Source organism: Branchiostoma floridae, chromosome 1 (assembly GCF_000003815.2).
Source record: "Branchiostoma floridae strain S238N-H82 chromosome 1, Bfl_VNyyK, whole genome shotgun sequence".
In the NCBI taxonomy this organism is placed as follows: Eukaryota; Metazoa; Chordata; class Leptocardii; order Amphioxiformes; family Branchiostomatidae; genus Branchiostoma; species Branchiostoma floridae.
The window spans coordinates 32,636,691-32,653,597 of NC_049979.1; the positions used below are offsets into that span (position 1 = coordinate 32,636,691).

The 16,907-nt window shown below is 37.0% G+C and overlaps 2 protein-coding genes across 2 annotated transcripts in view; one reads left to right on the forward strand and one right to left on the reverse strand.

Moving 5' to 3' along the window:
• LOC118410969 overlaps positions 1 to 14,122 on the forward strand; it is a 14,717-nt gene extending 595 nt beyond the window's left edge. The window contains exons 2-7 of the mRNA XM_035812956.1: positions 1,025 to 1,195; positions 3,099 to 3,280; positions 4,410 to 4,557; positions 5,596 to 5,801; positions 9,707 to 9,767; positions 13,837 to 14,122. Of these exons, the coding sequence (XP_035668849.1) occupies positions 1,025 to 1,195; positions 3,099 to 3,280; positions 4,410 to 4,557; positions 5,596 to 5,801; positions 9,707 to 9,738 (739 nt within the window). The 3' untranslated portion in view covers positions 9,739 to 9,767; positions 13,837 to 14,122. The remainder of the gene's footprint in view (positions 1 to 1,024; positions 1,196 to 3,098; positions 3,281 to 4,409; positions 4,558 to 5,595; positions 5,802 to 9,706; positions 9,768 to 13,836) is intronic.
• Positions 1 to 16,907, reverse strand: part of LOC118410961 (homeobox-containing protein 1-like) — a 1,064,572-nt gene that overhangs the window by 333,433 nt on the left and 714,232 nt on the right. The gene's annotated exons all lie outside the window — the stretch shown is intronic.

Genomic DNA, 16,907 nt, shown 5'->3' on the forward strand with positions numbered 1-16,907 from the left:
GCATTGTCTGTCCAAAAACAAATAGAAAAAATGATGTCCAAGCCGTAAACCACTTCCGTATGTATATATCGTGATAAAGCAAGTAGGATATCTTATTTACATTTTTTCTCCAATATATATATATATATATATATATATATATAGCTATAAACTAAAATAATCATTGTTATTACTATGGATAAATTTGTCCTTAACAAAAGTGCAGAATGAACCTTTGACCGACTACTGGGATGCTGATATGGGGTAAGATTGAACAACGTAGGTTTTAACCCAATAACATGATGAATATGACCGAATGATTAAACCTCCTTATGCAAATGGCCATGCTTTGTATTTGTCGACAACAGGAGGTGGTTTGTCACAAGATTAATAAAAGCATTTTAGTATGTAAATGCTTATAATGCATAGTGCATAGTGCATAGTTTGGGAGCCGTTCAGACGTCTCAGGCAGCATCACTACTTCTTAAGTGAGACTTTAAAAATCTTGTTGAAGAGCAGTTTTTTTTTTACCCTAAGTATAATTAACTGATATCTGTGCGGTTGCCGGTCACGACGAGCTCAGCCTTTTCATCTTATTTAACACGGGTGATTCACCGAAACTCCCTGTTTGGTCCTTCTGGGCTAAAGGTCTTCTGTCGGTGTCTCCAGAAGAATTGGGCTGATGTCTACGAGCATTTAACGCACGTGTGGAGAAGACAATTGTAGTTTTTGTACAATAAAGATATCTTAACAGAGCAGATTGATTTCATGCGTATCAATGTGGAGACCCCGAGCGAGCTCAACGAGTGAGTGATCGTGAGTGAGTGAGTGAGTGAATGAGTGAGTGAGTGAGTGAGTGAGTGAGTAAGCAAGTGAGTGAGTGAGTGTAGATTCTTGTGAGTCAATGCAGACTTTACACGGAGTATGTTGCAAGGGAAATATCAGGCCCATACGCACTAGAATAGCTTAGGTTAAAAATATATGAATGTCTTAACACCAATATTTATGTCCTAGGGGTATACTAACACCATTATTTATGTTCCAGTGTTAAGATGACTGAGGACAGAATAGATAACACGGAGCCAAGATTTACCCTTGAGCAGTTTAACCTGCTGACACGGCTGGTGTCAATTGGTGAGAGACTTCAGCAGACGGGTCTGCCTTGGGACAACATGTTCCAAGCTCTCTACACCATGCAGCAAAGTTATCGTCTGGGGTATGTTGGTTTGGACTTTCAGAACAACAATCAAAGTTAGGCACGGAAGATCGTTAAATATATCAGACAATTGTCATAGAGCTTGCTTGTACAGCCATCAAGGTCCATGGAGTTATTTCCGCGCACTTTGAATATGGCACAAGGTTCACGTTATCTTCAAGAAAGTTAAAAACCTGTACGGAGAAATTGGGGCATCTCCGCATGCACATTTAGGTTTATTATGAATACAAACACATGGTTCACTTCATAGTCACGAAAACGTTAAATTCCATTTACATCTTTTGTAGAATAAAACATAACCTGCCGATGGAGGATATGAATTAACTTTAACGCAAGAATGAATGTATGTGGTTTATCTCCGAGCAAGTGTTAGATCTATATGCAAATCTTGGAGGAAGTATGGTTTTGCAATGATCCGTTTTTTTCGTAAACATGTAACCCATAATGCAATGGCCATGTATACTCTCCTTTCGCTACGTTCTAAAATTTCTTTTAACCCTATCCAGACTTGCCTTTTTTGATAATCCCTGGACAGGGCGAGGTGGTCATTTGACCCCTTTCGTAATTTCAAAACGGCTTATGGTACGATCACCTAATGTGTAGGGGGTGATGTGCTTGTCCAGTTTAATGGAGAATTACCATAATACTTAAATTATTCTCACAAAAAGTAAACGATAAAGTTTTCATCGATACTTAAGTGATATAAGACATCTGTTGTCGAGATCCGACGCAACGACGTCAAAAATAACGTCATGAAATGACGCCATCTGTAGTTTAGCTATGCGCCATCTTGGATTATCAACGTCAATTTCTTAAGGTCTCGGTTGGGAGTTTTTTACGATTTGGAGCCGATTTGACTCTATCGCTAGCGCTTCTCAAATCCACAGTTTTCGGCCAATTCATCAATTCCGCTAAAAAAAAGGTGCCTTGTCACTGGCCGACAGACTCAGTTGACATTTTCTGTAGAAATGGGGTTTCCTGGGGTAATGACTAATATGGCAAAGAAAGTGAATAGTTCTTCTGTACACTGAGCAAAAGGGAAGAAAAGGTATCTGATACGTTTTCCGCGAGCTCCCATGGCGCTAAAGCAGTCTAAACGCATATATAACGCAAAGAAACCGCGTTACCGCTATCGCACACTAATATCAAGCAGTGTTAACTGTACGGCGAAATCTGTGGCACCGTAAAGCGCCACCAAAAATGGGCTCTTTTGGAAATATAAAAGATTATACACTGCTTTAGCGGTAGCAGAAAAATTCAGAGCCAAAACTAAGGTGGTGACCTATGATTTGCGTCTTATTTTCAAGGACTACCTCGTCAGCTGGTCAAATCAAATTTCGAACTGGAACCTTAAAATACATCTTTTTCAAAATATAATGCTAAAATCCAATGGAAACGAATTGAAAACGTTCACATGAAGGTTTTCTGTAAGGAAATACCAAGTAGTGATGAAATCAGGGTAAAAATTAGCTGGTTATAACTTTCAACTAGATATTGTCGGCCATCTTGGATTTTGATCAATTACGTCATCATATTATCATAATTTAAGAATTCTAATTGTAAATATCACTCTAAGATACGTAAGATGTGAAAGATATAGGAAAATAAGTGCAATTTAGCAAGAAAATCATAAAATCCCATTGTTTAAACCAAAATAAGTTATTTTTTGTAAAATAAACCCGTGCCATAGCAACACGAAAAAAAACTACTCTTTTTTAATATTTGTTGCCAACAATATTCTTGGAAAAGTCACCAAGTTTGGTTGTTGTACAAGAAGCCGTTTGAGAGGTATAAGACGTCAAAGTTGCCCCCCCCCCCCAGTCTGGATAGGGTCAAATTCATCTGATAATAATTTCAAAATAATGCTTAACTCATCTTTTGTATGGAATTCCATGCTTTTCAGGGAAAGGCTGCCTATGGTACGAACTGGACCTCAGTCGGTATTCACATATGAGCAGCTCATCCTTCTGACACGTCAGTTGTCAATTCATCAGAGTCTCCATCAGACTGGTCTGTCAGAATGCAGCATCTTACAAATCCTTTGCACCATGCAGCAAAACAAAACCGGAAACATCGACATCGACGGTATATAACTACAAGTTACGTGACATGGAGATGCCCTATGTTATTTTTCTTGAAGTCATTACCTCTATATATCATATAAAAGCAACAGTATCATTTGGCTACTTGTACGAAAATCCCTTTCTCTTTTAAAATGCAAACAAAGAACTCTTGTTGAACTTGATTAGATATAATTTTCTTTCGGATTAACCCTATTCAGACCGGGTGTGTGTGCTAAAAGTGCCTGCGCAAACTTTGACGTCGTATAGCTCCAAAACAGCTTGTGCTAGAACAATCAAAATTGTTGACTTTTCGTAAAATATTGTTGACAACAATTTACACAAAAAGCTACGTTTATGATTTGTCGTGTTGCGATGGAAACGGGTTTCTGAAACTCTGAGGGAAGAAAAAGAACACCAAAAAACATATTACTACCATTGACTCATAAGAACATTTGCCTGGGTACCATCCGGTAAGCAGTTCGCTCCGGCGTTCATTATATACCACATACAGTCGCTTCTCTGTGCTTCTTTTCGGGAACGCGGACCATCTTAACGTCTAGAATTGTCCAAATTTTGGACGCAAGCGCTGATTGGTCCATTATATGAGCGAATTATGGATTGGATTCAAGCTCTCGTTCGAACCAGTGTTCCAACACCGGACAAACCCTCCGAGTGCTCAAGGACCTATTCCTTGATTCGGTCATAAACTGACGTTAGAACCAAACGGTTTGGATGTGCATGTCTCCAAACGGATAGCGGAAGCGAACATAGGAGCGAACTACTATCCGGATTGTACCCAGACTATAAAACCTAGCTATGAACTTAAAAGATATTTGCTATTTGAATAGACCTACCCTATGTAAAATTAATTTCCACGGCCAATGCAATTCAATTTAGCAGCTGCATGTCACAGACGTGGTGAACAATACTCTTCATACATTGTGGGGAAGACTTACTTGATGAAGCCTTCTGGGCTACAGTATATCTACTTTCAATGTATAATATAGTCCTTACTGCACTTTCGTCTCTGTTGTATGTACAAATATGACAAATTCTTTCCTCACTGGTCTTCCTGTACAGTTTCCATAGCTAGGTAAATACGAATGGTGCACACATGCTAAATAAGATTTTCACCCTTGATTCTTTTTTAGAGGACTATCTAAAAACAGACAATGAAAAACACCATTATGGATGTCAATTGAAGATGGATACAACAGAAAGGACGGAAAACAATGAAATCCGATCTCTCGAAAAAGCTGCAGAACATGATTTGATGAAAGAAGTGGACAAGATGATGGAGTATGGTCATAAATTATATATCTATATATCTAATTTTTGTATATATTATATGTCTGTATCTATCTATCTCTCTTTCTCCCTCTCCTTCTCTCTCTCTCCGTAACGGTTGCCAACTTTACATAGGACATAAATCCAAAAGATTTTCGTAAAGCTAGGTGTTATTACCCTTTTATATTTACTTGAAATATGATTAAATGTTGGGGTGAGAAATTTGACTTACCCATATTTTCGACTGACCAACCCTGTTTTATGTTAACCCTACTTTGACTAGGATTTTTTGGTCATGGATGGGGTGGGGTATTGAGGTCCGACCCTTCTTACTCCCAGGAGACTACAAGGTATGATACTGAAATATAACAGCATAAAAGACGCATTTGCATTACCAATAACACTATAAATTGCAAGAAATAAACACAATAATGAAATGAACATACACTAAATCATTCTTTCAATTTTTTTTTTATATTTTTTTTTAAATGAAGAAATAACAGGTAGGTAAAAATTCAACGGGATAATAAGCTTGCTATTCTTAATCCAGTCATCTGTTTCGCCATTTTGGATTTTGACCCATGACGTCATCAAACTAGTATACTATATGAACATTTAATCATAAAAGATATTCTATGTAGGAAAATAGCAGTAAGATGGCAGATAAACGTAAAATATTTATGGTTAGAACAATAATTAGCGATTTTTGTCAAAAATATCAACACTCGAAGGTTGCTTTGTCAAGATGAAAGTTTTTCATACCTTTAAATTGTTGCCAACTAAGTTCTAGAATAACTTACGAAATATGGTGGCTTTGATGTATGCTATTCTTGCGTTGTGCGATATGGAAGTTTGTCCCCTCCTTGGCAATGACTGAAATCGGTCAATCGAAACTTTGGGTACGTCATTTTTAAATCAAAATAGAAGGTTTCTCTAGAATGCTCTCTATCATTACACCTTTACCTTAACCTTAACATGCATATTTTAATAAATAAATGAAATATTTTAATGTTTGTCATAAATCAAATCATGAATGTGTTTTGCTACTAGGAAAAATATTACAGATATGATGGATTTGAATCGAGAAATCAAGGAATTCCTTCTCAAGAATAACATCTGTCAAGAAGCAGTGGCTGCAGATATCGGCACCAGCAGAAGCCTCGTGTCGCTGTTTCTTAATCATGGCCGCGGCTTGAACATTGGCAAGAAAAGAGCTCTCTATACTTTGTACTTGGAACAGAAGCAAACTAAACAAGGTATGACCCTGGTTCTTTAATTAATTTTGTCGTTCTATTCCGCTATCTTTGACATAGCAAGAGCTGTATTACATAAATCATCATTGTTATAGCAATTACACAGCATCTCACATCACCTAGATTATAACTGGTAGAGGTTTATCTAGCACAGTATGGCATAGTATGATCTCTATCAAGTTCGACACTGAACTAAAAAAGACCCAAATCTAATCAAAAGGTCTATGGTGAAGTTGAGCCTTTCCGGTTTTTGGAAATGAATAAAAAATGAGCCGTAACGTCAAATCCACAGATTTGACAGTTGATTTTTTTAGCAGTGGATTATACGTTGTAAAAAAAAATCAGTATGGCAATTCTGTGATCATGGTGATATTTCTGTTAATAATGTTCAATTTGGTTAAAACATGGTATTTTCTAACAGTTTATGGATAGATCATATGTAAATCTTCTTTGTCAATTGCCCGTCGTAACCTTTATCCTGAAGACCCATTGATCTATTTGCCTAACTTTACAAGTGGTAGTCAAGAACTACTTCATAAATGTTCATAATAAACCTTCATATTTTGCAAGTTTTGCATCTTGATGCATATTTCGTACAAAAGTGTACCTATTGGTATATAATTGGTTTATAAAATGGGTATTCCACTGAAAAAGGAAGTTTTATTTTCCAATAGACACTATATCAATAGATATATAATTAGCCGACCGGTTGTAGAATTTCGCTTTTGGTCAATTACGCAATGTGTGTTTGTAAAACAATATGATACTCAATAAACCAATGCAGACCATAAGCATGCATTTTACGTCATGTATAGACACTTCCTTTATTGTAAATATTTTTGGCAGCAACAAGGGGCAATAACAACACTAAAAAGGTAAATTGTTTACAAGATATCAAAGAACAAATGACAAGACGTGTTTTTCTTAACGCCCGTGGAATTAGTTTTGTAACCTAAGTTAAGTCAGGGACATTTTATTCAGCTATATGCTGAGATTGTTTAATTTCATAAGTGGGTACTTGGGAAATGTTGATTGGTGTTTTTTGATGCACATGGATACCGTTTAATGTAATGTAGTATGCATTTTTCACTTCCCATAATCAATCCATTTTGGAAAATAACACTCTCTTTTGGACTGAATAGACGTACTGTATACGGATGCAAAGTGCTCTTTTTTATTAAGGGAACACTTGTATCCCTGTTTTAGTTTATAGTGCAGAGACTATCAGATTGAATCTAATTCCTTTCCATTTTATCCATATCTTTCTTTAGGGCTATTGGAACATGTACCTGTTGGTACTGGCATAATTGTTGATGCTATTGTGTTGTAGGATTACTTTTTAAGTACACTAACTTACGCTATCGGAAATACCAGTTAAGAAATGTTTTGTGTTCCTTCCTAAAATGCTTTCAGTCAATCAACTGCTGTCGTTAACGTACCAATATAATACATATCTGGGGAATTTTTTTTCTGTTAATACTCTTTTAAACTGTGCATTTTTCGCTGTTAACCCTCAAACACCCGAGTGGGGTCCATTTGGACCCCAGGCGTAAATTTTGAAGTACCATTTGAACATTTTTAATCTGAAGAAAAATTCCTTCCGTGACTTTGTCAACCAATATCTTCTATACCTTCTCCTAAGTTTTTATGAGGATTGGTACAATACTGTGGAAGCTATAAAGAAAGTCCGTGATCAGTCCGTGTGGGGTCCAAACGGACCCCAGCAAAAAAGTGCAGCTTTTGAAACAAACTTTTGAATCTAACTCCCTAACTACTTATTGTATCACTACCAAACTTTCAGAAGATAACAAAGATGTGAAACTAAATCCTCATAAAAACTTCTGTTGCATAAACATATAATATGACGACATTATGACGTCATTTAGCTAATAAGGGCGGCCATCTTGGATTTTGACTAATGACGTCATGAAATTAGCATAAATAATAAATTTCGAATCATGAAAATAGCATTGAATTTCATAGAATTTTATTGTTGTAAGAAAACAAGCATTGTTTACCAAGAAAACCTTGTTTGAATCGATATCGGCAAATTTTGGCAAAAATATGCCTGTCATAATTCCGTTGCCATGGCAACCCCAAATAATGATAAATTTACTTTATTGACAAAAACATTTTGCTAACAATATTTTGTGATATAATACCAAGTTTCGTAGCTTTAGCACTAGCCGTTCATGAGTTATGCGACATAAAGGTTGCTGAAGGCCTCAAAATTCCCCTCTCTGGTCAGAATAGGTTTAGTGCAAAAGATGGTCCTTCTGATCTTTTGCATAAATTATGATAATGAGGTGGAATTAGCAACACCTTAACATGTCGAAATATTCCTCTTACATTGAAGAAGCAATGTATGTACAATGATCACCGATAGGAATTGGAACAGAGATTTTATGAACAAAACATTTTGGGGTCCGTTTGGACCCCACTCGGTCATTTTAGTCGCAAAAAAAGGTCGGGTGCTTGAGGGTTAATGATGATGTTACACCCACTTTTCACAGGGACGTCTACCATACACGGTCACTTCAAGTCATTTTTCGCGTACTTTCCTTCAGTAGCGTCTATATATTAGGGAAAGGCACTCGTTATGTTGTCAAAAAGGAAAACGTGACGTTAAACCCTATTCAGACCGGGCTTTTTTGGTCATCCCTGGACGGGGGGAGAGGGGGTGGCTTTTGAGGCCCTCCACTTCTAAGTGCTATAACACTTGAACGACGTGTCGTGCGGCCACCATTTTTTAGGGAGTGAAAAAGACATAATATGTGACGAGTATGAGACGTTTAACGTTACGACGTCGTAATATGACGTAATTATGACGTCATCAATTTGATTTTAATGGCTGGACCCATGAAAAAAGGGCACTCTAAGAAAACTTCAAGTTTTGCTCCACAAATGTAACAGCAAGTGCAAATAACAGAATGGTAATGTTTGTTACGACTGGTGTTGCCAATAGCAACATCGATGACGTCAAAAACGACGTCATAAAATGACGTCATGCACATCTAAGATACCAGTTGGGCTCCGCCATATTAAACGCCCCCCCTGGAATTTTTTAAAAAATTTTTTTTTTTGCAACAAATATTCCCAAAAGCCAAGGGAAATGGCCTAAATCCTTTCATTTAGAGGGTTCTGGAGGAAAAAATCCCGGGTTTTTCCAATTTTTAAGGGATAATAAGCTAGTTTTTCTTGATCGGGCCATGGGGTCCGTCATCTTGGATTTGGGGTGGAGGCCGTCATCAAATTGGCATAATTAAGGCATTTCTAATTATGAAAGATTTTTTAAATAACATAAGATTGTATTTATGTACCAAAATGGCGGTAATTTGGCAAATAGCCATGGTTAGAGCCGAAATTAGCGTTTTTTGGCAAAACAGAATGTCAACAAAAGGTTGCCATGGCACCAAGAAAAAAATTGAAAATTTGTTAAACTTCGCCAATTTGTTCCCACCAATATTTAAGAATACCCCCCTAAATTTGGTGGCACTAGCATAAGCCGTTCTAGCGTTATAGGGCATCAAAGTTGGGGCAGGCCTCACCCCCCCCCCCCCCCCGTTAAGCAACTTATTGCACTTCAATGTATTATTGTAGACGTTGAAGAAAATAAGTTAGCCAACGCGGAAAATGGTGAAGCAACTTCATGGATGTTCTTTTGATTTTTTTTAACGGCAAAAGTTGAAATGAGTTTCAAAGGTTTCATACGGAATTCACAGTCCGTCTGTGTATTTGATCGCTTATTTGTTGTAGTAAAGTTTAGTCGCCTTGCTGCAAACTGACTCCAACACATGTAGTTTGAAAGCCTATGGAAGCTATATGCTATCATTTTGGTTAATCATTTATCGAATTTTCTCAGAAAAGATTTTGTTAATATATAACCTGTAATTATTCTTCTTCCAAAGGATTGCCAATTCATGTTAAGGAAGAGCTTTGACCACGTTACCCTTGACACGATGATCTGAGGTAGGTTTATTCTATAATAAAAGGGAAGATACGATATCTGGATTGAAGTGAATATTGTTTTTTGTCAGCTTGGTATGTTATACCTATATAATTGGGTTTTATGACATTCCTTGGCCATCATTTTCCAAAAGACTTTCAAGGTTTCTGAATCAAAACCAACCATGTTTCGTTCTACGAAAATACAAATTAGTGATATAATTCGAGTGAAATTAGGCTCATCATAATGAAACGTATAATGAACCTAATTATTCTTTTCATCATGATATTGTCCGCCACCTTGTATTTCGACGAATTACGTCATAACACTAGTATAAATTTTGAATATCTATTACGAAATGTTACATTTTCATATATAACAAAACAAGTATGGTTTGGCAGTTGAATTACCACTCGTCGTTTGGAATTTCGGCCTATTAGCATCAATATTCCATCGGGGTGGGGGGCCAGCAGTGATTTGTACACCACCTCTCACTGGTGAGTTACAGAATGGCTATGTCTCAGCCTATGTGACCTGGATGTTCTTGCTCCATATCTATACAAAACCCGTTTCAGCCGCTTCTACTGCAGCTCTGGTGATAGACTTAATTTCCATTCCTTTGCACCCTAGCACTCTGAACCATCTTTCAAAGGATGTTGCAGCAGAACAAGGGTGTTGTTAGTAGATCATATGTGGAATGTCACAGGAATGAAATGCTGAGAGGCTCCAATGGCCCTAGGACAATGGTACATCTCTTTGTTCAAGACTTTACCAGGCAATCCACCTCCCTCGTTTGCCTTGTCCCGCTGCTACTGCCGACATTTTCTGTTCTTCTACATCTCTTATTTCCTGTGTTACCATCACTCGCCTTTCCTTCGCTGTAGAGGGTGACCACCACTTATTAGGTATTAACCCTTTTGTAAGCAGGCCCCTAGCAAGCTAGGCCTGCTTGAGGTAATGCTAGCTGTCTCCCAAAGTATTTCCTTACTTCGGCCCCGTTTTCCCATATATATTTCCTTACTTCGGCCCGACACTCTGCACCAGACTGTGGGCGAGGGTGTTATCTAAAATGACCGATTAGCGATATCTGATAAGCCAACACGCAGATGACTAGAGCTGGGCCGACGTACGTCTTCTAAAACGATCCTTTGGCAGATAAAGACTATGCTGGGTTTGAGAACCTGCGGAAGGAAAGCCAGTTTATTTGAACTTCACTGCCACCATTCCCAGGCTGTGGCTCTAGTCTGATGCTCGGTAGAAATGGAAATAATAATTAGTTATGGTACGTTACCAGGTCGTTGGCTGCACAAACCCGAGCGTGGTAAGTGGATATCTCAATCGAAGACAGAATGGGGGCATACAGCACCGGTTTCTAAGATCGCCTTAGACTTAGGACAGACATATGTTAAAAGTTGCCCATTCTTAAAGTTGTTGATGAAATCTAGAAAGAAGTGTAATATCTTGTAAGTGTTATAAGTGCAGTAATCACTGAATGTGTGCTCTACTTCCCTACCGAATGTTATCTTTTGACAAGTAATTACCAGTTGTAACCCGGAAGACTTCCTCCGGTGGTCTCCAGTGATTGACGGGGGAGCTGAATAAACCTAGTCCCGGGCCAACAGTGACCTCAACCAAAGCAGGGGTCACATCCAATTAAGATATAGATACTTGAGACGCCAGACGTCACCATAGTCTACTCAGAAGACACGATCTAGCAAAATAGACTTTAAAACATCAGTAAACAACCCAGTGTTAGATAGGAACGATGTGATAGACTGACATGTGCGAGACAATTATATTATGTACTTATTCTTTTCTTGTATGACTAATTTTACTGAGTGAAAAGCCTTGTATTCCTACCAGGTATGGCAGCAACCATTAGCTACACTTTGTAAACCCTACCTACTTTCGTATTGACGGGTCCTCGGTGATCGATGTGTGACATGACTGTCGAGTGTTAGTAATTGATCCAGGTTTGACGATTACAGTATTGCAGGGGGGGGGGGGCAGGTTGTGCAGTGACCTGGTCAGTGAGTTCGTGAACCAGACCTCTGACCTTACGGTATCAGCATTTTAATGAACATAAATGGGAAAATGGGGGTTTCGACACGTATTTCGCAGCCAAATGTCAGTCAATTGTAACTGGAAAAGATCCGTTTCTGATGAACTGTCACTTCTGCTCTGCATATTTCTAACCAACCAAAATCGGGGAATTCACATTTGTTATTCAGAATCGGCCATGGGGAGGATCCAAAAAAGTTTAGGAAATAAAAGCTGAAATTTAGGAAATTTCTTAAGTCAGGAAGGCGGGAAGGCCTGACTCCGGAACTACTCTTAAACAGCCGAGCAGAAGTGAGGAGTAGCGGAGACTTTCGACCGGACATTTAGCTATAGTTTGAGAGTAGTGCTGCCGCTAACTGGAACCATTTGTGAGACCTTGGAGAAATGGAATAAAGACTTGAAGCTGGACATTTTCCTTGCCATTTGCCTTCCTTCGGTGCACGACAACCGGTGGCCAGTTCGTCTGCAACCATCGTTTACACTTACCCTTCCAATCCTGCCTGGGTTGCACCAATCAACTCTGTGAGCTTCAGTCTAGCCTCAGCTTCTTCCACATAGGCACTTGCTGGTTTGGTTTAGCATGAAAACCTAAAAATATTGTCGAATACACTTTTCAAAAAACCATGACAATACGAAAATGATAACCTTACTACATTTGACTTAGTTGTTGCCAACAAAAGTCCAGGAAAGTCACAACGTTTATTCGTACTAGCACATGCCGTTTGGGAGTTATATGACGTCGGAGTTGCAAGAGCAATTCAATGATTTTGCATCTTTTGAACTGATGATAATGTCAATCCCAATTAAGAATATTTTCATATGTTGATACGGTACAAAATTTGGTTATAACTTATATATTTTGACCATGGCATGTTGTGGATTTGGATTAAGCAAATCGTTGTATCCAGCCCATTGCTTCTAATTCTTTGTGGATGTATTAAATATGGCATTGGTACAATTTTATATCTTAGTTGGCAGATGCTGGGCAGGTAACTTAAAAAATTTGCTGACTTTAAAATATACCATCTAAAATAGTGTTCTATGACTTAATAACTGTTTTCAAATAATAATACACAGAAATATCTAAATCATTTCAATGCAGAAGCAGTAAAAGCAAACTCGTCTTCAGGTTTTTTTCCGTCCAATAAACTCATTCAAAACTTAATCCTATTCAGACCGGGCTTTTTTGGTCATCCCCATGGAGGGGGGGTGCTTTTTAGGCCCTCCTCTTCTAAGTCCTATAACTCTTGGATTATGTGTTGTGCAGCCACTAAATTTCTAGACATGAAGACATTTTTCCTGACAAAAAAAGAAGTTTGACGTTACGATGACGTTACGACTTGTGATGTTAATATGACTTGTGATGTCGATGACGTCAAAAAAGACGTCATAAAATGACGTCATGCACATCTAAGATACCAGTTGATACTATATTATACCCACCACCTTGAATTTTCTAAAATCTTTTTTTTTTGCAACAAATAATCACAAAAGACAATGGAAATAGACTAAATACATTCATTTGGATGGTTTTCGATAAAAAATTACCAGGCAGTTACATATTTTAAGGGATAATAAGCTAGCTATTCTTTATCTTGCCATACGGTCCGCTATTTTGGATTTGGGCTAATGACGTCATCAAATTAGCAAATTTTATGCAAATCTAATTATGAAACCTTTTCTTAATAACATAAGATTTGATTTATGTAAAAAATGCAAAAATATAGCAAATAAACGTGAAAAATACATTGTAAAAACAGAAATTAGCGATTTTTTTTCAAAACTTCCTTTAAACAAACGGTTACCATGGCAACCCTAAAAACTGGATTTTGTTAATCTTCGTGAGATTCTTGCTAACAATATTTTATAAAAACTCACCAATTTTTGTGGCTCTAGCATAAGCCGTTCTTCACCCACCCACCCTCGCCCCCGGTCTGAATAGGGTAAAAAATAACCGTTTTGAATGAGCAGCCGGCTAAATGTCTTTCTAATTGTTTACTTTCATAATTGAATCGAAGTTCTTTTTTACAGGGATTTCTGCCAAATATACGAAGCAACGGACTTTAGGATATCTTTTAGCTTTACTGGAACATCGTACCAGCGTCCTCATATTGAAGTCGTCCGATGCGTAAGAGACGCCATTCTTAGCAAAGTTTCTTAAACACCATACATGTCAATAAATATCATAGATTTGTTATTGATTGTTATTTTGTCAATACTTTATCTTAATTTGATTTACGTTTATATTCTTTGCCTTTTCCTTATCAGTCGTTCCGAGCATCCAAACAAGAAATGAATAGATATCATTGTAGACTTATTTGCTGTCTCGATTATTGCGAACTGTGATCACTCCCTATCATATTCTGATTAACGTGGTAATGATCAATACGGCGGCACATGCTATCGATTTAATGTGCAAATTAGCAATATATCTAATGTTCGACAGACGTTTGACAACTTTATGTTTTATCGTTAAATACGTCCCTATTAACTAATAGCAAGATGATAGCAGCAAAGGCATGTTCCTGTTGTTGATTGATATTCCGTCAGTACTGTAACGTAATTGTTATTTAATTGTAATTTCATTTTATTGCCCTTGTAGTTTTCCTTGTCAGTCATTTATCAAGATATATGATATTCGTTTCTTTTATATCACATATGCCCGGGGAAAAATATATAACTTAAACTACGGACGTCAGTACGCTATCGTCAGCCGTGCATTTCACATCATTGGTGGCCACGGTAGAAAAAGTTTACAAGTTGCTCTCCAAATTATGTTTTCAATCGAGAGACAACAGATATGAAATCGAAGTAAGACTACATATGAAGAAGTTAGCTTGACTATACTAATCCCAGAATATTAAGTAATGATAACATTGGATTGCCATTCTGTGTGAGGCATCGGCTGGCAGTTATATGAATAGTTCAAAGAGGCACAGGACTATGTTTGTTCATTATAAGGGAAGTATTACAAGTAATTTTTCTTTGCCCAAACAAATGAGAGCAACTTCAACTGTGAGGAAGACTTTTTTTAAGTTCAAAAGGACGATCCGAAATAGACTCTTTGATACAATTTTGACATGATTTGAAATTCAAAGAAAGTTGTTTTTCCATTAACTGTATATAGTATTAAGAAGGATCAAAGGACTGATCGAAAGCTTGTTGGTAAGCGCTTTATTTTGATCACGGTTATATGGTTATTTGGTCCTGTAACATAATGTTGAATACCGTCACAGATGAACTTACATTTTAAGTAGATAGTATTGTTTTATCATCAAATAATCCTATCGGATTGAAACCTTGCATTATGTAACTTTGTAACTTACATTTGGTCATTTTGTATGGTTTGCTGAAGTTCCTTTAAAAACAGTACAGACTATTTGAATCATGTTTCCATTATTATGCTAATCTGTCTCTTATACATTATAGTACTGTCAAATTTCCTAAAAAGGTTTAGATAATATGTCTAAAACATTCTCTAATGAAAATAAACAATAGTTACAAGATTTCGTAGGTGCGGGCCTCAAAAGCCCACCCCTCCTAGATAGACAAAAAAAAGTCTGATTAGGGTTAAAATATTTAAATTGAATTACTCGAGATGAACTTGATAATTGACATAACCATATCCCTAAGCTGTGCAAACATAATGTTGTCAGAACGCTCAGCAAAAGTCCAAATATTTAAAAGCATTTAATTATGTTCTCTTACTCTGTGTTTGTGTGTGTGTCCGTCAACTTAAGGACGGTGGGATAGATTAGTTGGGGAAACGTAACTTTTAACACTCAGCGTGTAATCATTCAGAGGATAATTTAACAAGCATGTATATAATGAAATGCTTTTAGCGATTTTCCCAATGCAGCTTATCTTCTAGAAGGCTTCATGCGTTTCATATTTACACTGATTATTTTAATGTGGCTGCACAACTTGCCTTTATAGAGAGAATAAACTATATATGTTCCCTTGTTGTGTAAAGATAAATCAAATCTCCTATTACTTACATAGATTTCAGGTATTTGGTTCATAGACGACCCGAAAGGCAAGATATTCACAGTTTACTGTTATTTTATTATTGTCAATGGGCCAGCAAAAAAGGATCATATTGATTTGATCCCACAGCTAAAAAGATAATACGATTATCTACAATTAAACCATGTCTAATACAGCTGACGTTTTGAAACGTGTGGTAATTTAAACTCATTGATATCACGAGGCTGACGTAAGCAACAAGACCATAATATCAATTTTTATGGTGAAAACTTTATACTCTCTTGTCATTTTGGTCATCGATGTAAAATAAAAAAAAATGATATTTGAATTTTCCGGAAATGATATAGACATAATATTCAAGACGTAAATGTCGTTTGAAGCTACGATGACGTAAAGTAACGTAATATGACGACATCGATTTGATTATAATAACCGGACCCATAATAAAGGGGTATTCTCAAAAAACTTAAAGTTTGCTACAACTACGCTACAAAAGTAGCAGCGAGTACAGATAACAAAATAATAATGTTTGCTACTACTTGTGTAGTAAACATCAATGACGTCAAGCACATCTAAGAAACCAGTTGGGCTACACCACCTTGAATTTTCAAAAATACATTTTGCAACAAATAATCAAAAATTACAATGGAAATAGACTAAATACATTCATTGAGGTGAAAAAATACTAGGTAGCTGCAAATTCTAAGGGATGATAACCTAGTTATTTTTGATGTGGTCATACAGTCCTCCATCTTTGATTTGGGCTGATGAAATCATTAAAATAGCAGAATTTATGCTTATCTATGTTTAACATAAGATTTTATCCATGTAAGATAATAGCAGTAATATAGCAAAGAAACTTGAAAAATACATTGATAGAATGAAAATAAGAGATTTTTTCCAGAAATGCCTGTCAACAAATGGTTGCCATGGCAACATGAAAATATGGACAATTTGTTAACCTTATTGTAATTGTCGACAACAATATTTCAGGAAAACTCACTAAATGTGGTGGCTGCAGCATAAGCCGTTCTGACGTTATGCAGCATTAAATTTGGCGCAAGCCTCAAAAGCCTCCCCCCGGTCTGAATAGGGTTTACGTAGGTACCTAGCCA